This window comes from Diabrotica undecimpunctata, chromosome 7 (assembly GCF_040954645.1).
Source record: "Diabrotica undecimpunctata isolate CICGRU chromosome 7, icDiaUnde3, whole genome shotgun sequence".
Lineage (NCBI taxonomy): Eukaryota > Metazoa > Arthropoda > Insecta > Coleoptera > Chrysomelidae > Diabrotica > Diabrotica undecimpunctata.
The window spans coordinates 158,506,803-158,529,464 of NC_092809.1; the positions used below are offsets into that span (position 1 = coordinate 158,506,803).

A 22,662-nucleotide genomic window follows, 5' to 3' on the forward strand; every position below is an offset into this window, starting at 1 on the left:
GCAAAATCATTTCTATCTTTGAATTTTGGTATTTACTTTATTTTTCTAGGTACACTGTTAAAAATTGATAATTATTTCTGACTTTGATATTTGCTATTTAATTCATTTGCAGGTATTTAAATTGACTTGTTAATATTTATGCCTATTTGACATCATATAAAATAACTTGTAATATTTTCCACAGGTCTCAGCGAAAATTTTTCATAAAAATATTTCGAATTTTGCTTCTAACTATTTTTACTGTGTACTTTGGTTCCTTTTTATTGTTGATTCGTCCGAATGGCACTATAACCAACATCCCTGTCTTTATCCCAAGTCCCTAGCTCAATTCCTTCATACTCCAGGAACTTTTGACAAGTGACATTCTCCCTACTTATTAATTTGTATTTTGCTATATATCATCGAGTTAGAATCTATGGAGAGGGCATCACGTGATTAAAAACGACCTCACTTCGGCCATATTGTTTTGCCACTTTTGACAGATCGTATATGTTTATTTACGTTGGTTGTTTTTCGAATATTTTTAGTTTTATAATACTTTTATAGAAACTGTAATAATATATTGTGATAGTGCATAATAATGGTTTCTTATTCTCAACGTAGTTGCAGTGGCAGAAGCAATGTTAATAAAAAATCTTCAGGAATAACGTTCTACAGGTTAGAATACAAATATGTAAACAAAGTAATGGCGCGTACTTCAGAGAATAAATTAATAGTATTTGACTGTATTAATTTATCTTTATGTATAATATATCGTATTTTTAGTGTTTACCGCGGGATAAATAAATCATAGTTTATAAAAAATGTATTGCACTTTTTTAGATTATGATTAAATCTTCTGAATAACTAGTCATATTTTTATAGTAGTTTTAATATTATTGAGTCCGGCCATGATCCCACCGCCATATTGATATCACAGTTAGCCACGCCTACCTACGCCGTTTTTAGTACATACGTTAATATGCTCATAGCTTCTCCATAGATTCTAACTCGATGCTATATATCGACTATTGGTTATAAATAATATATATTTCCTTTCAGATTCTTAATTTAAGAATAATTAACATAATTATCTTCCCGATTCTCGGATCAGGAGATAATTATTAATTTCTTTCAGATTCTTAGCATAAGTTATAACATATCTGTTTCTAACAATTTGATTACCGTTATTATTACTCCAATAAACATTATTTATTGTGTTTTCTCTTTAAAAAGGCATTAATCCTAGCTAAGTGTCCATAGCCCGTGTCTATGGCCACTGACCGAGATCCCTACCCCCTTAGGTCACAGAAAGCGATGGATAGAGCGGTTAACCAGCCTTCTCTCTCTCCTGAAGGAGCTGAGAGTTCCATAAGTTACCGACAGTTTTATAGTTTAGTTGTCAGCATCCAATAATTTATTACAATCGTTAAACTCTGTTCACAACACTGCTCACCGAATTTGCTTAGGAGCTTTTCGATCCAGTCCCGCTGAAAGTCTCTATTCTGAATCTCATAAACTTTCCCTTTACATTCGGAGACAGCAACTATTTCTATCTTATGCTAGCAGAATTTTATCGAATCTGACTAACCCTGTATTTAATTTTGGACCTATACTTGAGATCTCGCCCAGATGTATGCTTTTAATCCCACAGATCCTACAAAACTTCTGTCAAGACACAAATTATCTCAAACACTTGCAACTATAAAATCAGAATCTCCGTTATGGTCTAGACTCTAGAATATCTCCTTTTATAAACACTTCCCTCTGAAAATTTAGTAAGCAACAAACAAATATCATTTTTCGACAAGATTTTAAGAATATTGTGATTACATCCCACTATGATATGGCTGTTCTGTCATTATAGTCGATACAGTATTAGGACAATACCAAATATTCAACGAATGTAGCTTGTTTTCAGGAAAACTCTTGAGTTTTTCAAAAGCTCTCGAGTTCGCTTTTGACAATCATCAAAGTGTAGCCCTGTGCGCCGATTCCTTATCCTCAATTCATTTGGTAAAAAAATATTTACAATCAACATCAACTAGTGTAAAAAATACTATAATCGATCCATCTCCACACTTCCCGAGAGACTTCAATAACAATAATTTGGGTGCCTTCTCATATCGGCAAGGAAATGAGATGACTAACAGCGCTGCAAAAAAAAGCATCTACATCCAACTTACCCGTCTACAATATACAGCTTCAAGGAGAAATACAACCTATTGTTAACGGGTTTTTATCCCTAGCATCTCTTAACAGAAAAGAGAAGATAGCAATACGAAGATTGAGAATAGGAGACACACATTTGACATCACGGCTCCCACGGCTACGATATTCTTATTACCGTCAAGCATATCCCACTCGCATTACCAAAAATATATAATACAGTCTAAAAGAACTTAACTGTTCAATCCGACTCAAGAGCCTAATAGACTTTTTAAAGACTACAGAACAGTTTAACAAAATATAATTTACACAACATAACGTTGCGAGTAGGGTAAGAAACGAAGAAATCCGTAGAAAAAGTGGTGTAGAAGACATTATAAAACACATAGCCAAAATTAAATGGAGGTGGGCAGGACACGTTGGTAGAATGGAGGATAATAGGTGGACCAAAAAAGTCTTGGAGTGGAGACCGAGAGCGGATAGACGAAACCCGGGAAGACCACCCACAAGATGGCCTGACGACATAAAGAGGATTTGTACCAACTGGATTGCAGCAGCGCAAGATAGATCTGAATGGAGGTTTTTCTAGGAGGCCTATGTTCAGCAGTGGACGACTATGGGCTGATAATGATGAATTTACATAATATTATTATTCTTTACTATTGTAAACTCTGTATCGTAACTCTGTAGGTACTATTGTAAACCTTTGCTCCCGTGTCAATAACCTAAGATGTCGAGACAAGTTAATATTATCAAGCTCTCGCCACAATCTTATCAAGCATCTGTTAATTTCATATACTTCATCTATTGATACAGTAAACTAATCACTTAAAGGCGTCATGAATATTTATTGTATTCTGGGCTTGTTACTACAAAATATTTTCACTAAATTATAGGATATTTGCCACAAAATGATTATTTAAATATGTCATCAAATTATGTGGTTTTCCATATATACTAAAATTAGTAGATGATAAAATGTTGATTATATCCTTAGAAAAATATACTACTTAACTTATATTTTACAGCAATTTTTTATTTCATCAGGGAAGCTCTCAATATAATACAAAAAAATGTATATTAACAATGTTTAAAATTTAGATATACAAAAAATGGAAGAAAAGGGGAAAACTAAAAAAAAAAATCGGTTGCCTGTAAAGTCGGTTTTACGGGCGAAGATTTTACGTGACAACGTCTTTTTCTCGATAGAATATTTATTGATATGAATATTATTAAATTGCACAATAGGAACAAGGAATTGAATGAAAATAAGAATTGCACAAATTTTAACTATAGAAATATATTTTGTTTACTAAAACATTGTACATGTAAACTTAAACTTAACTAATTTCTATTTGAGTGATTTTGTTGAGGATAGGACGATGATAGGAGAAATATGAAATGAAAGGAAGTGTTTCTGCTGTAATGTGTCTTGAACGCCAAGAACGCTCGAGAAAGACAGAGACACAAGCACGCACCGATTCAACGCGCCTAATTCTCTAGTGCTGCGCGCGCAGCGGACCGATCATGTTTGAGTGGGAGAGAGACGCAAGGCATTCGCCGGTCCGGCGGGCCTCTCTCTCGTTCGGTGACTCATCGTAACAGACGTGAGCGGGCGTTACACTTTTTCATAATTGACTCCGAGCCACAACCTAATTTAAGACCTTGTCACGTCAAAATCTACACAAAAACCTTTATAAATTCGTACCATGCCCAACTTCGTTTGTAAGCGAGGATGAAATGGGATGGATGAGAGAAAGACAGGGGTGTAAGAAGAGCTTATAGTATCTACTACAAGAAATTAAGAAGGATGACGCATACATGTAACATTATCTAGTAATGATACGCAAAATCGTATTGGTACAAATCAAAGACGTCATTTACTAGTAAAAAAATAAAAATAATATCGGGCCACCATATTGTAATAGCGCCCCTTACATTTCAATAAGTAACATGAGTAGGTAAAAGAAAAGTTAACAGAAATAAACTGAAATACCAAACACCATGGTACGACGAAAGGGTGAAAGCACTAGCAAATGAAAAGAAACAAGATTTCTTAACATAAAAAGGAGTGAAGACACCGGAGGCACGAGAAGACTACGTGAGAATCAGGAATAGAGTAAACCAAGAAATATATAACATCAAAAAAGAACACTGGGAGAAATTTACCAAAGATTTGGAATACGATCTCTCTGGATCCCAGAAAAAGATGAGCAAGATGATAAGGAGACAAAAAACAGAAATGAATGAATTTGTACGCATAGATAATATTACGGAGGAACAATGGAGTGAGTATTTCACGAAATTATATGGAGAAGGAGAAGAAGAGAACAGAGAAAGAATCATTAACGAAACTCACGATAGAACACTAATATCAGAAGAAGAGCTACAAGAACGAATAAAAAAATTAAAAAACAGTTAAGCACCTGGTCCTGATCGGATAAACAATGAGCTGCTAAAATATGTTGGAACAACATTACGCAAATGGTTCCTAAAATTATTCGTCGATATAATAAATACCGGAGTAGTACCAGCGGAATGGAAGGAAAATCTCCTGCTACCGATACTTAAAAAGGGAGACTCGAAAAATCCTGAAAATTATAGAGGCATTAGTCTGATGAACAGTACATTAAAATTGATAACGGCAGTCATAAAAGATAAAATCGAGGAAAAAGCGAACATGGCAGAGGAACAACAAGGCTTCCGGAAGAACCGCAGTACAATAGACGCAATTTTTATTATCAGACAAGTAATAGAGAAGTCTATTGAATATGGAAAACCAGCATACATGTGCTTTGTAGATTTAAAAAGTGCTTTTGACAGGGTGAAGCGAAATGACATCTTAAATTTATTACAAGCTGAACAAATAGATCATCAGATAATAAGGACAATTAATGAAATTAACAAAAACAAGACCAGAATTATAATGCCAACAGGAGAAACAGAATGCATAGAACTAAAAGGAGGAATCCGCTAAGGAGACTCGCTCAGCCCATTGTTATTCAATATGGTGATGAATCAAATAATTCACGAAGTAAGAAAACGACACGGATAATACATGGGAGCGCATAAAATCACGATACTATGCTATGCCGATGATGCAGTACTAATTGCTAATAACGAAGATGACCTACAAAGGCAGCTTCACACCTTCAATATCACAGCAACCAAACTTAATATATAAATATCAGTAGAAAAAACTAAATGTAAAGTGATCAGTAAAGAGCCGCGTAGATGCAAACTAGAAATAGACGGCAAAATTGTAGAACAAGTAATGAAATTCAATTACCTAGGAGTAGAGATCACTAGTGACAGGGATATAAGAACAGAGACCACAAGGCAAGGATCAAAAGCGGCAAGAGTAAGTGGTTGCCTCCGAGAAACCATATGGAGAAACAAATATCTGACCACGGAAAGCAAAATGAAAATATACAAGACAGCAGTAAGACCAATCTTAACATATGCAGCGGAGACAAGGACCGATACAAGAAAGACGAAACAACAAATCAACAATATCGAAATGAAAGTATTAAGATCAATAGCGGGCATATTATTAAGAGACAGACAAACCAACAGAAGTATATTGCGAACAATGCAAAATTCAAAATATTAACAGGTGGATAAAAACAAAAAAAAAACTGGAACGAACACGTAAACCGAATGGGACCAGATAGATAAGCGAACATCTGTAAAAACAACAAGCCGTACAGCAGAAGACCCGTTGGAAGGCCGCCAAAAAGGTGGAAAGATAATGTACAGTCAACAACGACTGAAACAGAATAAGAGGCAGACAAACAGGAGTAATCCTAGTCGCGTGAAGAAGAAGAAGAAGAAGGAGAGTATTTATGACGCGTTTTAGAAAATTAAAATTTGGTGAGCACAAATTGTCCGAATCCTAAATTCTTCACTCGCTCTATCAGTAACCTTCCATGAGGTCATCTTAAACGTAGTGTCTACATTAAAAATTGAATTTGTTGTAGACACTTATTTTAAAAAATAAAAATAGGTAGATAGCAACGTTTATACAAATAATAAATATACCAATTCTTTGCGCAACAATATAATACCGTAAAAATTTTATTCTAGTCATAATAGACCTCTTATGTGTTTTAGAAAGATTAAGAATTAATTGAATAAAAAGTACTTTATATTGTTCTGAAGCTATTTTCTTGTGGCATTTTAAAGTAATTACTATTTAAATGGGAATAAGCCACAATTAAAGGTTAAAGTACGTTTATTGACGTTTCAATTTCCACTTCGGAAATCGTTCTCAAAATACAAACATTAGTAAATGATAAATTAAAAAAGTATACAAAGTTCATCATAATAATTATAATAAGAGTAATGTTCATATACCATTTAATCATAATTATAACATAATTAAACAAACCGCAACAAAATCATTAAAACTAATGTAAATCATTATTACTTAATTTTGTCACCTAATTCAAATGGTTTAATATCATATCAACCTTTAAGACTATTTTAACAAACAAAATCATAACTAAGAATCGAAATAGTTGATGAGTTCGTGGAGGATGGAAAATTAACGGGGAAACTAACCATCCATTACCTTAAACAAGAAACAGATTCCACAAAGAAATTTTGCCAAACATCTTGGATTACACCAGTACAGAAGACTAACCACGTGAAAGAAAATTCCAGCAAACAAAAAGAAACTAACTTGGTCTTCACATGAAAAAATGATTTAATTAGTATTACTCTAGTAAATGACCGTTTTGGAGTGTAAATTTTCCTGGTCACGATGGATTTGTTTGAAAATTTGGATTTAGGATTCTCTTACCATCTACTTCTCTTTTGGAGTAAAGCCCAGGCTAGCTTTTACTTGGGGGTGAAAGCCACTTCTTCTCGAGGATGAAAAAACATACGTTCAAAATAAAGCACGTGGTGTTCGTGTGTATTAAGGTATAAAAAATGCTTATTAAAAGCTTAAAATTTTTATTGTAAAGAAGATCTTTTCGGAATTAAATCATTTCATCATCAGTTTACTAAAAGAGAGAGTAAAAATACCAATATTAAAAAACAAGTTAAAATTTAAATATATAGAAAGAACACTTTGTTTTTTTACTACTTACATAAAAAGTTGTTAAAAACATTGTATGGCCACATAAAAACATGGGAAGGACATTCGTATTAAAAAATCCTCATGGTATTTATCAAGGTAAATGCAATAGACTGTTAACTTGATTATTAAAAACTGAAAATGGGGGCATCTTACATGACCCCCTTTAGTTGGTGAGGTTTTATAGACTTACATTACCTCTGATCTGTGCTAGAGTCTTGGGCTAACTGATAGAAAGATGGTATGAAAAATCAGTTAGTATCCGTCAATGTCAAGTGGAATGATGTAGTAGGAGCAAAAGTCATTGTGCTTAAGTTTGTGAATAGGCAGTTTTTAGTGAAGAATTGTGTTTTGTGTATAGTAGGATCAATAGCAATTTTTGGTATTTTAAAAAATTGGGAGAATGTAAAACAATGAGTGACTGTGATGTAAAATAAATTTGGTATACCAAGGTAAGGCAAAATTTAAGTTAGGTAGTTGAAATTAATAAATCATTTTAAAGGCGATGAAAAGTATGTTATTTCCTAATTGTTTCCTTGTATGAAGTAAGTATAGATAGAAGTTGGTTTGAAATTTATGGAAGATGAATCGAGGAAAAAGAAATAAAAGAAAAGGAAATAGGAGATGAATGTAAAGATGAAAGCTGGGGATACTGAAACTGATTGTGATAAGAAATTGGTAGATGTAAAGTGAGTATTTATAAGAAAACCTGTGTGATTAGTTAGATAATAGTTATTGGAGAGGATGGGAAATTGGATATTGGAAAAGGGGGATGTTAGTGTATTAATGGTGACAAGAATAGAGTTAAGTATGGCGGATTATATAAGGTGATATTAAGCTATGGGAAAATAGAAAGAAATGTAGAAGTAAGTTAACTGAATTTGAAGTTAAAAGACAGAAAGTTAGATCAGGAGAATAATTGTCGATGAAGTGGGACAAAGTCTCTGTTGATGCTGGTGTGACGATTAAAACAATTGGGACTGTTTTTCTTTTCCTTGACTATTTCCAAATCCTCAAAAAGGTCAAGTTTAAGATAATCTCTGCCTGGGATGTTATGAAGAAGAGAAATATCATCTGGTACCTTGATTGTGTGATTGTGATATTTAAGATGATGGGAAAAAGAAGTGTTCTCTAACTTAGAATGTTCCATGGCCCTGGTTACTAGAGATCTACAAGTTCTACCAATATAAGTGGCATCACAGTCAGAACATTGAAGTTTATAAACTCCACTTCGTTTGCTGAAGTCAATAGAGTCCTTACTATTGCATAATGATCTACTCAATTTATTGTTAACTTTAAAGGAAATCTTAATATTTTCAACAGAATTCAGGATAGTGTTTTTGATTGATTCGGAGAGTGTTGGACAGTGAAATGGTAATGAGAAGTAAGATGGGGAATCTGAAGTAATGTAAGTTCAAAATAAGTCCGGAAACGGATGATCTGCCTAATTCTAATCAACTTTAATTCTAAGTTATTTGAGGGTAAAAATATTTATTTTTCAAAATAAAAACCACTTTTTAGGCGGTTCTTATCAAAAAACTCAAAAAGTAAGTATTTATGAAAAAAATATTCTTAACAAAAATGTAGCTTATGAAAAAACAAAAATTATGGTTTAATTAAATTATTACTATAAAATCTGTAGACCAAGTAGAAATAGAGTTGTAGTTTATGAAAAGTAGGATCTTATTTGTCAAATTATAAATCGAATATTTCAACGTGAAATAATAAAAAAATTAAACACTTGTCTGGGAAAAGTTATCAAAACTTTTGAAAGTAGGTATTTAAAAAAAAGCTTTATTTCTGTTTTTTTTTTTTTAGTTTCTAGAATCAAAACTAAGCGAATTACGCTCAGAATAAGGTTGTTTCCTTTTTTTAGTATAAACATCGTTAAAATCATCCTCTAATTAGCACCTAAAATAAAACTAATTATTACCGCTTTACAATTTACTTTATTTATGTATTGTTTATATCTGATTTGTAAGCCTGGCCAGTTGAAAGAGCTTATTTTTCAAAAAATTTGGTTTTAAATTAAAAGAAAATGTTTTAAAATTTTGAAAAAAATGCGTTTTTTTCAAAATAAGTTAAAAAGTATTAGTGATACGAAAAATCTAAACGATAAAAAAATATAGCTTTTGCTTTTCGAAACATTTTGGTTTTTTGTTTTTCTTATGACAAAAATTGGTTGAGGATATTTCTATTCAAAGTTTGTACTCGAGATTAGTGACTCGTCAAGCCCTTTTAACAACAACCCTTTTTAAAATAAGTGGTCGTTTTCACCCCTAAAATAAATACCAACCAACAACACAAGTCCAATTTTGTATGTAAGTATAAACTAAATCAAATGCAAATCAGTAGAGACAAGCTATTCAATGACATCGTTTTAATTATAACTAAACTAAAGGGTGAGATTTAGCGGATAAATTGTGATAAAACCTTAAATTATGTTGCTTAATATTAATTGACATTTATTTACTTCATTAATAGATGATTTGATAGGGGATGATAATAGGGGTAGTTTTTACCCCTAAAAAATAAAAAGCAACCAACAGCAGCACACACCACACTAGGTAGAAGTATGAGAGACACGGTGCAGTGTTTTACAAGGCTTGCGTACGCGGCAAGTGAATTAGGACTTGTGGTAAACAAGAAAGAAACCAAACATAGGGTGGTTTCTAAAATCCCCCGAAATATCCAACAGAGAATTCAAACTAACAACTATACCTTTGAGCAAGTCAAAGAATTCACATATCTTAGATCGCTAGTAAACACAACAAACACGACAAACGACGGAATAAAAGACGCATAGCAATAGCAAACAGAACTGTTCACGGTCTCCAGAAACATTTAAAAAATAAAAATATAAGACGTGCAGTAAAGCTTAATATAATATACAAGATCCTAATAAGACCAATTTTGATATATGGGGCTCAAACGTGGACCTTATCTCAAAATGATAAAAGACTTCTTGGAAAGATTTTTTTAGAAAGATTTTTGCGGCCGTAAATGAAAATGGGCTATGGCGTCGAAGATACCACTTAAATACCGATCCAGATATTGTGAAATTTGTTAAAGTGCAGAGACTTAGAAGGGCTGGACACATTGCTAGGATGTCAGATCGCGAATACACGAAGAGATTAACATTTTCAAAACTAGAGGACGACGACGATGGAGATGAATTGATAATGTGCAAGAAGATCTACAGACTCTAAGGGTCAGGAGATCAAGGGAAGTTGCCAGGAATCGACAGCAGTGGCGACTTCTTTGTGAGCAGGCCAAGATCCACAACGGATTGTCGAGCCACTTATGATGATCAACGGCACCACAAATCCAGACGTGAAGTGGAGGATAAGTAAAACCTAAATCCAAATTTTCATGCAATTGTGTGCTGACACGGAAAATTATAGGGTATAGCCGTATTTCACGTTCATTTATTGGACTATATCACAAATAACAGTTATCACTCGAAAATAAAGTGCTAAAATACAAACCCTATTTGTACATTCGGAATCTAAGGCTAAGCGCATACACATCCAATTTGGACGGTCGATAAAAGTTCGATCGAACTTTTATCGATGATGCTTGGCACGCACACTACACGACATTTATCCGATGACGTTTATTAATCCACAAATATTCGTTAGTGCAGTGGCAGTGATCGAAGACCACACGGCATCGATGCCGTGCCGTTTGGCGATCGATGCGTAGGCACGCTCACATTATTTCTTCGCGCTACCAGGAATTTGTTCGATTGAACTTTTATCGACCATCCAAATTAGATGTGTTCAGCTTTCAGCAGGGTTCAGCTTTCGACTTCATCGAAATATTTTAGCAGAAAACTGCATTATTGTACGTAATTTACAGGTGCTATCTATTAAGGACCAAATTAAAAATGTTGCATTCATTTTACAAAAAGACTAGAGGGCCATCCAAACTGTCTTACCAAAAATTTAACGACACAACTATTTTCCTGACGTTTTCCTCATTATGAACCTATTAGCTACTAAGTATATTTTTTATGTATACATTATACATATGTATACATTAATTATATACCTATGTTTTTCCATGATATAAAAAGTTATCTTTAACTAATTTTAAAAATGAGCCACGACCAGGGGCTTTTTGGGGTTTCTCTGCGTGCCTTATACAGGGTGGTCCTTAAGTAATTGTACAAAAAGGAACAGTAGATTCTACACTTTAAAATATTACGATTTAAGCCAAATTGCTTTAATAAAATGTTGATACTAAGAAAGATACAGGGTGTTGAAGTGCAAAATTAAAATTTTATTTTTCGCTATAACTTTCATGTTTGTAAACATTTATTTATAAAAATTTACAACTGGGTACTTTTAAATATGAGAAATTATAATTTGATGCACACTTTGATGTAACTGACAGAGGGCGCCACTTATGCCACATATGTGGTATAAATTTGCACTTAACTTTTTTGCTCTTTAAGATACCTGTATTTGGGATAAAAAATATTAAAGATACATTATTTTAACAGAAAAAAGCTATACTTGTTAATAACTTCAAAGCTCAACAGTTTTCGAGATAATCGCATTTTAAAAATCAGCTGCATAATTCTGATCTAAGGCAATTACTCCAGGCAACGAAGAAAAAATAGACAAAAACATTAATACTTCTGAATTTTGGTATAAAATACCTTTAACTAAAGTTAATAGTTAACGAAATATTAAATAAAATAAATATATCAGCAGGATAATTAATAATAGGATTTGACAAAATAACAGAATAATAGGATTTTACATCAAACATTTTACGTTTTATGTTAAATTAAAGTCATAATCAAAACATTTTGTTTACAAACCAAATTAAGACATAGTTAAACTAAATAACATAACTTTTTGTCAAAGTAAGTGTTCGATATATCCACCATTTTCTTTAATTCATTTGTCAATATATTCCATAAAAGATCATCTCATATTAAATAGCATCATTGCTTCTAAAGAAACTGCTGCAGTATTTATTTCTTCCCATAGTTGGTTGCGAATGTTTATGGGATTCTTATAGACACGTTGTTTTAATGCGCCCCATAGACCAAAATCAAGCGGATTAAATTCGGGGCTCCGTGGTGGCCATAATGTATAATGGATGAATATATCGATGACATTACTTATTTATATGATTACGTTACAGCTTATGAGTAACTATAATTACATCTTGAACAAATGGACTATTATGATTTACTAACGAACTAATATTATGCTGAACTAAATTGCCTGTGTGTTTACTATATTTATAACAATATCGGTTATTAGGACAACGATGATGTTTTTGTAAAAAAGTCTTTCAGGTTAGATTTGTAGCAAAAGTATTATGAAACAGGGCACATATGTGTTATTCAATACCTGTTCTCTAGTTTCTATTTGTCCTAATAAAAATGGGTAAACAATTTACGTAATGAACAATAAGTATTCTTTTCGGATTTTTTATGAATTAAATAATTATATCAATATCTCACCACATTGCCAAGGAATATGACTACCACGAAAAATCCAACGTTCAGAAAAGTTGTAGTTAAGTATGTTCTAACTGCCTTCTCTCTAAGATGTGGTGGTGTACCATCTTGCATAAACCACATATTTTGGGTTTTTAGCATTTTACAATAGAGAAAAAGTAATCAACGTCATTATAGAAACTTAAGAAGTGATAGCAAAGGGAAATTGTAAACATGATGACGGCCAACGTTTGAATACGGACACGGCACCTAAAGAGGAAGTTGAAATATATTTTCTCCAATAAGACATTTATCACTTATAACAAAGCATTATGTGATGTTACATTATCATCTTTGAGTTGTTTTAATAAGAATAAACTATGAATTATGCTTATCTACAGGTATTCAGTGCTTTACCGCACAAATATCAAACTAAGAATTATTGTGCAGCTAACTTATAAAATGCTTTTATCTCGAAAACGGTTTAATTTTTAGGTTACTAACAAGTATACCTTTTCTTTATAAAAATAATGTATCTTTATTATTTTTTAACACAAATAGAGCTAACTTAAAGAGCAAAAAAGTTAAGCGCAAATTTATGCCACACATTTGGCATATGTGGCGCCTTCTATTAGTTACATTAAAGTAAGTATAAAATTATAATTTATCCTACTCAAAAGCATCCAACTGTAAATTTTTGTTCAAAAATATGTACAAACGTAAAAGTTATAGCGATAAATAAAATTTTAAATTTCCACTTTAACACCCTGTATCTTTCTTAATATCAACATTGTATTAAAGCAAGTTGGCTTAAATCGTAATATTTGAAAGCGCAGAATCTACTGTTTCTGTTTGTACAATTACTTAAGGACCACCATGTATAGATAATACAATATTTACTTATTATTCTTCTGTGAATGAATTTAAATAAATCACGTGAATAAAAAAAATGTCGATTTTTTCCAAAAAGTATTTGCAAAATTAACGATAAAAACTACAAGCTATAGTTCCATGCATAAAGAAACACACTTTAAAATAAAAATAACATTTTTTTAGAGTTATAGCTAAAATTCAGGAAACCAGAATAACAGACAAAATAACAGTTTTTATGAAATCTAAAGAAAAAGTTTTATTCATTGATATTTCAATAAAAATTAGTACTATTTTTTTTAATTTCTATGCTTACTAAAATAATATAACCACCCCGACAAACTTCTAATACAATTCAATATAAAATGCAAATTGGCTGTGTCATAAAAATTGTAGGTACTATCAATAATTTCAAACGGACTATAAAATATTTTAATTTTATGCCGAAAATAATAGGACTTTCTACTAAGTGAAATCCACAGCAGAGTTATAATAGGTCCTGTTCCATTGTTTACTACACTTTTTAGTTTAATTCGGGAAAAAATTAACTTTGAATTAAATGAAAATTAAATTTTACACACTATCAAGTTTTTTCGTTGAGAACATACACCTATTGCCAGTTTGACCCATATTTTAGAAGTGTGTACAAGTCATACCGTATTTCCCAAAATTAAAAGAGATTAAAATCTAAGAGGAAGCACTACTAGTACCAGAGTCATTGGTAATAAATACACAATAACAAGAAGACCAGCTAAACCAAAAGAAATTTTTAATATACTGGAGAGAATATTCAGGAAACGTGAATTTGAAATAAAGAAGGAACCGATGAAGTGTATAAAGATAAAAATATGTGTAGAACATACTAGACAGTCTTTTAAAATTGCTAACCCAGATTCCCAAATAGGTATTATAATTTTAACACTGGTAGGCAATTATTTAGAAGTAACACTAATAAACCCAGATGAATGATGAATAAAACCAAAAAATCGAAAACCAAAGAAAACAGGATAATCAACGGTAACAAGAGTTTCAGGAGATTAAATAGCAAAAGATAATAAATAGCATGGAAAACATATTTAAAGAGTCAAAAAAAGGAAAGTAAAAGAGCTGTCTCTTAAAATGGGAGATGAAAGTCTCAGCAAAGACACTGAGCTAAAATTAAATAGCTGAAAGACAAGCGAGAAAACAGAAAAAAAAAATGAAATAATCAAGAATCACAGTTCGAATGCTAGAATGGAATAATGTCTAAAGAATTAACGAATTAATTTAAACACAAGAAGGAAACATATATATATATATATATATATATATATATATATATATATATATATATATATATATATATATATATATATATCCAATCATTATACAAAAACACCAAAAATCATGTAATAAGTAAAATAATGAGTAAAAATATGATGTTGGAAGAGTTCACCAACGACAGTGGGTATAAGAGGAAGTTTAAGTCCTTTATTATTTACTACGTTTATGAATGACATTATAAAAAAAAACAAAAACAAAATCAACTAAGCCACTACATATGATACCGAAACCTACAAAAAACAGACATATCAGATTGGGTGTTTGTAGATGATCTAGCAATACTATCAAAGAATAGATCCGAAAAAGTTTAACAATATGGAACAAAACTCTAACCAAATTGAATATGAACATAAACAAGGAGAAGTCAAAAGCAAAAGACAGAGAGAATATCAAGTCCAGATTGAAGGAACAGAAATTAAACAGGTGAAAACGTTTGGATACTTTGAAAATTGAAGAAACTGGCAGATAAGAAGTAGACATTAATAAGAGGATAGTTAAAACTAATAAATTATACCAAGCAATAGAAATAACAACCATCAACAAGAAAGAAATAAAGAAACAAACTAAAACAAATATTTTTAAGGCTATATTATTATAGACGAATTCTGACGTAAGGGCTTTAGTCCTGGGTACTGAGTAAACAACAAAATAGAATACAGGCCACGGAGATAAGATATTTACGAAGGGTACAGGGAGTGACTAGAAGAGATCAAATAAGAAACCGTGTTATAAGAATAACCATCATGAATTAAAAATTCAGACGATGGTATGGGTTTAAAAATGGCAGTTAAGTTGGTGGGGTCATCTGCACCGATTCAAAAATTAAATACCGATCGAAAAGATATGGAAAACTAAAGCACAAGGGAAAAAGAAGAGAGGTAGACCCAAGAAGACCAATCTTAAAGTTGAAGCAACAAATATGAGGCATTTGAAATATGAATAAAAAACGCAGAATTTAATGTTTTACATTACAAACGATCGCACGTCATGGGAAAGCCTCCAAGAAGACGGTTTTTGGGTGTAGTTTATACCAGAGGTTTGGTTCTTAGAGAAGTAAAAGATAGATGCCGATCAGGTAGACCGAAAAGAGTTACGAATGACAACAAAACTTTAGATATAATGCAAAGTTTTGTTGAAGATCCGCATACATCCTCACGCAGGGTTGCAAAAGTACATGGGGTAGGTCGTTCTTTAGTCTTGCGTGTATAACGTAAGAATAAATTTAAACCACATAAAATTAACTTGGTGCAAGAATTAAATGAAGATGACTTTGAACGTAGATTAGAGTTTACTGAGGTAATGATGGATAAAATTGAAAATGATGAAAACTGAATATGTTTTTCCGATGAAGCAACCTTTACACTATGTGGAAGTGTAAATCGACACAATTTAAGATATTGGAGTGACGTAAATCCACACTGAATGCGTGAAAACCATACTCAAAGACCACAAAAATTAAATGTATAGTCAGGCATACTAGGTACTCAGTTAATTGGGCCTGTTTTATTGAAGGAAATTTAACGTCAGATAGTTACTAAATGTTACTTAGAAATGAAATTGGACCTACACTGAGAAACTTGTTTGGGACCAATTTTAATCAGATATGGTTTCAGCAAGATGAAGATCCAGCTCATTTTGGTGTAAATGTTCGGCGTTATTTAGATGAGATATTTTCCGGACGATGGATTGGTAGACGAGGTAGAATTGAATGGCCTCCACGTTCACCTGATTTCAATCCTAAAGATTATTATTATTGGGGATACTTAAAAAATTCAGTTTACAAAACTAATCCAGCAAGTCTTGCCGAGCTATCGATGAATCTCGAATAATTTCTGGAAATTAATGGAGAAATGTGGTGGACGCATTCTACCATCAATTAGGGTACTGTCAACTCACAAATGGAGCATATTTTGAACACTTGATAAAGTAACCATTATGTTAAAAAATATTTTAACCTATCAATTGTTACATTTTAATGTAGTTGAAAATAGTTAATACTAAAAAATTTATTGAGACAATTAGGCATTGCCAGACTTCTGTTTTATGTATTTCAGACCTTTCAGAATACATAATATCATAAGTGTTACATATGGTTGAACTCGTATTGAAAAGGAGATGCCAATAATGACTGAATATACAGGGTGATAAATTTAAAAAACCAAAGTTACTAAAATTATAAGAGAAACGGATAAAGTGAATGCATATACATAAATTTATATTTATAAAGTTAGGTAAGATGTGTATTACGACCATATACGACAGAAAAAATTATGGAAAAAAGGAAGGAAATGTAAGAGGTATATTTCCTTTACATTTCCTTATCTCAAACAATTTACAAATATTATAGACAGAGTGAAGACAAGCAGTGTTAGTGTTGTCATCGTTAATTAATTTAAATTATTCAATTAAAATAAAATAAAAAAAAAAACGGACGACCAACAAACAAAAATTTTAATTAGGAAGAAATGAATTTTTCTATTGTGCTAGATTTCAAATTTATTAACAAACCAATATAGAGAAAGGTGATTGGAAATATTATAAAATCGTCAAATTTATTTATTCGCGTTGTAGGCGGTTATTGTTAAAGTACTAATAGGCGCACTTTCTAATAGACATGCTGTCGAATATTTATAAAATGCTATTTTAGGTGTGTATTAATTTAAAACTATATTTTCAATTCTGAATAATCAAATAAAAAACAAAGAAATAATAATGCACTTACCAATAATATGCGATTTTTTCACCATGTCCATTTCTAATGTTTCTATCCAATAAATTATAGGATATATTTGTGGAGGCACCATCCATCCATTTTGTAAAAATAGGTCCTTTGGTAACATCAAAGTTATATCTAAAAAAATTGTCGTTGTCTATCGGTGTTTCCCAGTGAAATTGTTTCGCGATTTCGCCCCAAAACACCTCTGGTTTGTCGATGGACAATTGGTACATGTCTTTGTATTGAGAAAAATTTGAAACGAAAGCATTTTTGGACACCGAAGGGTGCGGATGATAAACCGATTTTTCAGAAGACATGTTTTAAACCCGAGTTTTACCAGTCAACAAGCTCCGTTACTATATCGCTTTTCGTCTGTCGACAACGATTGCGCTTGTGAGACTGTGCGCCACACGCGTTCTGAGTGTATCATATGAGGCGACCGATACGCGCCACCTCGGAAGAGTTGCGCGGTATAGATTGTTGTATTTAACGATTTTGCATGATTCAATGTTTTTTGGGTTGGTGTAATTATTGGTGGTCAATACACTATGCACGTGGTTTTATATATACGTATGGTAAACGAAAATGTATTATTATATTGAAATTTGATATAAATTTAAATATACCTAGTTACTGATTTTATAACTTTCAATAATAATTTGACATAGCAAACAATAAATTAATTTAATCAGTATTCCATTCAAAATATATCTCAATGATCTTAATTAGAGACGCCAACTTTAAATCAAATATTTAAATTTAATCTCAGGGATCCTTTTTAAGTTTTGAAATAGCTTTGCCTTATAATAGTGTGAAAATATACAAGAGGAGCAGAAGGTAATAAAGGAAATTTAAATTGTTCAAAACATTTTTTTTTTCAAAAATAATGTTTAATGAACAATCTAAGGTACTATTAAATATATTTAGATAATCCATGCCAAGAATTATGGAATTTTGTACAGAAGGAATTATATAAAACGTAATGTTTCTCCTGATATTAGCCACCAAAATTTCAGTTTCAAATTTACCTACTATAGATTGGATTGTTCCATCTGCAGTTGAAACTTGCTGGGAGGAAATAGGTGATATGCTAATGTTAGCTTTATCTAACATTTCCAATGAATGGGAACCTAGTAATGAAATATTGGAGCCACTATCCAATAATGCCAAACAAGATTGTCCTAGAATCTCAATTTGGAGATATGGTGATGATGATTATCGTTACATTTCTTAACTAATAAAGAATTTATATCTAAGCCAGAGACTCTAGATATAGAATAGTCATTATAAGGTACTAATATAGAACTATCATTATCATTTTTAACATCAAAACTTGGTACAGATGACAGAACTGTTTCCTGGTCCATATTATTAACATAATTACACCTAACATTTAATAAAGGAGAAGATACTCTAGAATTGAGAACGTCAGAATGGAGTGCTTTGGGTTTCCAAGTTACTTTTTCCCTTGATTCGACTTGTTGTGGCGTTTGTGCTTTGTAGATTGTTTCTATGATGGGGAAACTGACCTTAAATTGCTGGGCCCTGCTTGACCTACATTTCCTTCCACGACGGTGGTTGTACTCCCTGATGGGATTGAAGACTGAGGAACGCTCAGGGGACGAGCCTCGGTCTGCTCGTTTCCCGAACGCTTATAGCAATTTCTCTTGAGAGTGTTATCTCTCCCACAACCATGAGAAAATATATGTGTCCTTGGTTTTCTGCACTCATAAAATGTGTGTCCAGCTTCATGGCAATTCCAACAAGATAGAGTAGAATTTAATACTGACATGTTACGCTCCCGACTCCCGAGATTGCTCATGCCATGAACGATTTTGAAATTGGTAAGGACTAGACGAAGGACCTGAGGCTTAAGTTTTTAAGCGGAGAAAAAATAATGCTTAATGTTAGGGTTATTTTACTCTAAACTTAAATGCCAATTTAAATTGCTTAAACAAGTCTTTTTAACGAAAACAAGTGCATGATCAGTAACGAGTACTCCCCCCTCTAACTCTGATCCTCTGCATCCTTCTCGGCATGCCTACAAGTAAATTTCGGACATATACTTGGGGAATTGCATTCCATTCATCCTGTGAAGCAAGCCGAAGTTGCTCTATTGTATTTGAAACGGGATTTCTTTGTCATATGCGGCATTTAAGCTGATCCTACATGTGCTCTATTGGATTTAAATCTGGCATAAATGGTGGCCAATTCAATATTCGAATTTGGACCTGATCAAGATAATTACTCACTATGGCAGAGGTATATGATGGAGCATTATCGTGCATTAACATGAATCTGTCATATTCAATGTAACCAACGTATGACAAAACATGATGTGGCAGGATGTTTTAAACGTAAGAGTCACCTTCCATCCATCCAATCAACTAATACCTCCCCAAAGCATTATGGTGAAACGTTTTCCAACTCTTCTCTTTTTCGACCATCTGGCTTCCATAAAAGGATTCTGGTCTCATCAGTGAAAAGAACATTTTTCTAGATGTCGATAGTCCACTGAATATGTGTTCTTGCAGATTCTAAGCGACGAGCTTTATGATTTTGGAGAAGACGTGGAACTTTGGCAGGGCGTCCAGGCTTTCAATTTGCTTCTTTTTATCTTCGTTTAACTGTTTTTGAACTCACATTAACTTGGTCAACATTAAGTAGCTTATTTCTGAGGTGCATAGATGTCAGTGAGCGATTTTGTGTAGAATTAAGAACCAAAAACGGTCATCAATTGCGGTTGTGCATCTTGGGCGTCCTTAACCAGGACTTCGCAACAAAATTTTCTGTCCCGTGATACCTTTATAAAGTATTCGAAACTGTAGATTGATTTCTCCTGAGACGTCGTGCGATATCTTTTCGTGTATATCTCTCCTCGTACAAAATTACAATATGTGCTGGTTGGGCTTTAATTGGTGGCATACTTGTTTTAAACTTAGTTAAATCAAGAAAATATTTAATCAAACTTAATAAATTAAACTAAAAATAACCGAATTAGTATGATTTTTCCTTTCCTGGCAAGTACCCAGACTAACAGTACATAGCAGCTGGATTTAATGATAACAATTCACAGGAGCTGCCTTCCTAGATGTAAGCAAAGCTTTCGACAGAGTCTGGCATAAAAAACAAACACACACACAACATACAAAATGAGAAGATACGGTTACAGCGGAGCAATGACAAGACTAATCTCTTCGTACTTAAGCAATCGTAGTTTCAGAGTTCGAATAGCACAAGTTCTATCCGAACTCGGGAACCCGGAGGCTGGAGTGCCACACGGAGCGGTATTGTCACCTCTACTGTACACGATATACACAGCAGACATACCTAAAACACCAAAATCGCTATAAACTCCGAAAAGACACAGGCTGTACTTTTCAAAAAGAGACACCAACGACCAGAAGAACAGGTCACTGTGCAAGACAATCCCATCGAGTGGAAAAGCGAAGCAAAATACCTCGAAGTAATCATGGAAAAAGGCTTAACGTTTAGTAAACATGTAGACGCTACAGTACAAAAAGCCAACATGGTAAGAGCATCAATAAGAGGCCCAGCAGGAAGAAAAAGCAAACTTAGAATGAAAACAAAAATAAGATTAATAAATAGTATAATTCTTCCTATACTAACATATGCATCTCTCGTATGGGGACAAATATGTAATACATCAAAAAAGAAAATACAAGCGGTACACAACAACAGCCTAAGAGAAGCAGACAACGTACCGAGATATGTTGCAGAAAGATTTCTTTTTAGAGAATTACAACAAAAATCAGAGTGACTGATATAATAAAAGAAAAAGCAAGGTCAAAGTTCGCGGAGATAGAGAATCATCCCAGTCACATATTGCGAGAGATCATGAGGTACGACGCTTTCCACAGATGGAAGCACAAAAGACTCAAACAAGAAATAGTAGAATAAAATCAAAATACTAGAGAGAAAATCAACAATCACATCAAAGAGAAAACAAAATACCAGAGAGAAAACACTTCAAAAAACAACAACAACGCAAAATGAAGATAGTTCGTAGCTCATGACACTCGTGGACAATCGCTAAATACAACCTGGGCCCCCCAGTTGCCTTAAGAGGACAAACTCTATATTGTTATACTGTCACATATTTGTATATTTTTTTCAATGTTATAATATACTCGACATTTCGGCACCCATTTTGGAGCCATTATCAAGAGTGATACGGTTCCGTTCGAGTTCGGGTCTCAATCTGCCTACTCCCCTCACTCGCGACGTACCAGTATCGTGTTCTGTATAAATAGAAGAACCATCAAACAGCACTGACGTCTCAATCTCCCTAGTCCTCAGTGTCGAGTGACAACCGGTCTTACCCTGTGTGGCTGCTTTTATACTCGCTGTATGCGCGGGAACGTTATGCGCTGACGTGGTCTGAATTGACGTGGCCTGAGCGGTGTGGGCGGGAGGTCGCCATGTTGCCGGCAATCGTTTCGCGTCATCGCGCGTATTTAAGCTGTTAGGCCGTTTTTCGATTTCGATAGCTTCACGAATGATTCTTGATTTTAAGGAACGGATGGGGGTGATGGTTTTTGCTTTTTCGAAATCTATTTTGTGGCCTGTTTGAATATGATGTTGGGCTAGGGCTGAAGTAGTATCGGAATGTTTGACAGATATAGAATGTTCGTAAATACGGTTATGGATTCGTCGGTTTGTCTGTCCGATGTATGTACGTGGGCAACTGAAACAAGGTAGCTCGTAGACACCATGGTCTTCATTATGAAAAATAATATCATTAATAAATAATAAATAAATAAATAATAATATTAAAATAATATCAGTTTTCAAGAAATTTCAATTCAAAATTCAAGAAATTAGTTTACTGCATTAATATTGAAGTGATAATTTTGCAGTATAGATAATTGTCACATGCAAAATTATCACACCAGTAATAATTATGTTAAGCAGAATGTTTGGTTTATTTAATAAGATTGATTTTTTTTAATTAATGCATTTGTATAACCTGTTATTGCATTTAATAAACTTTTTTATGTTCAACATTTACATAATATTAAGTTACTATTTTGGTGTAAT

At 32.9% G+C, this 22,662-nt stretch overlaps 1 protein-coding gene across 1 annotated transcript in view; it reads right to left on the bottom strand.

Moving 5' to 3' along the window:
• AcCoAS (acetyl coenzyme A synthase) overlaps positions 1-18,054 on the bottom strand; it is a 99,343-nt gene extending 81,289 nt beyond the window's left edge. The window contains exon 1 of the mRNA XM_072538612.1: positions 17,608-18,054. Within this exon, the coding sequence (XP_072394713.1) occupies positions 17,608-17,918 (311 nt within the window). The 5' untranslated portion in view covers positions 17,919-18,054. The remainder of the gene's footprint in view (positions 1-17,607) is intronic.
• Positions 18,055-22,662: the final 4,608 nt, after the last annotated feature.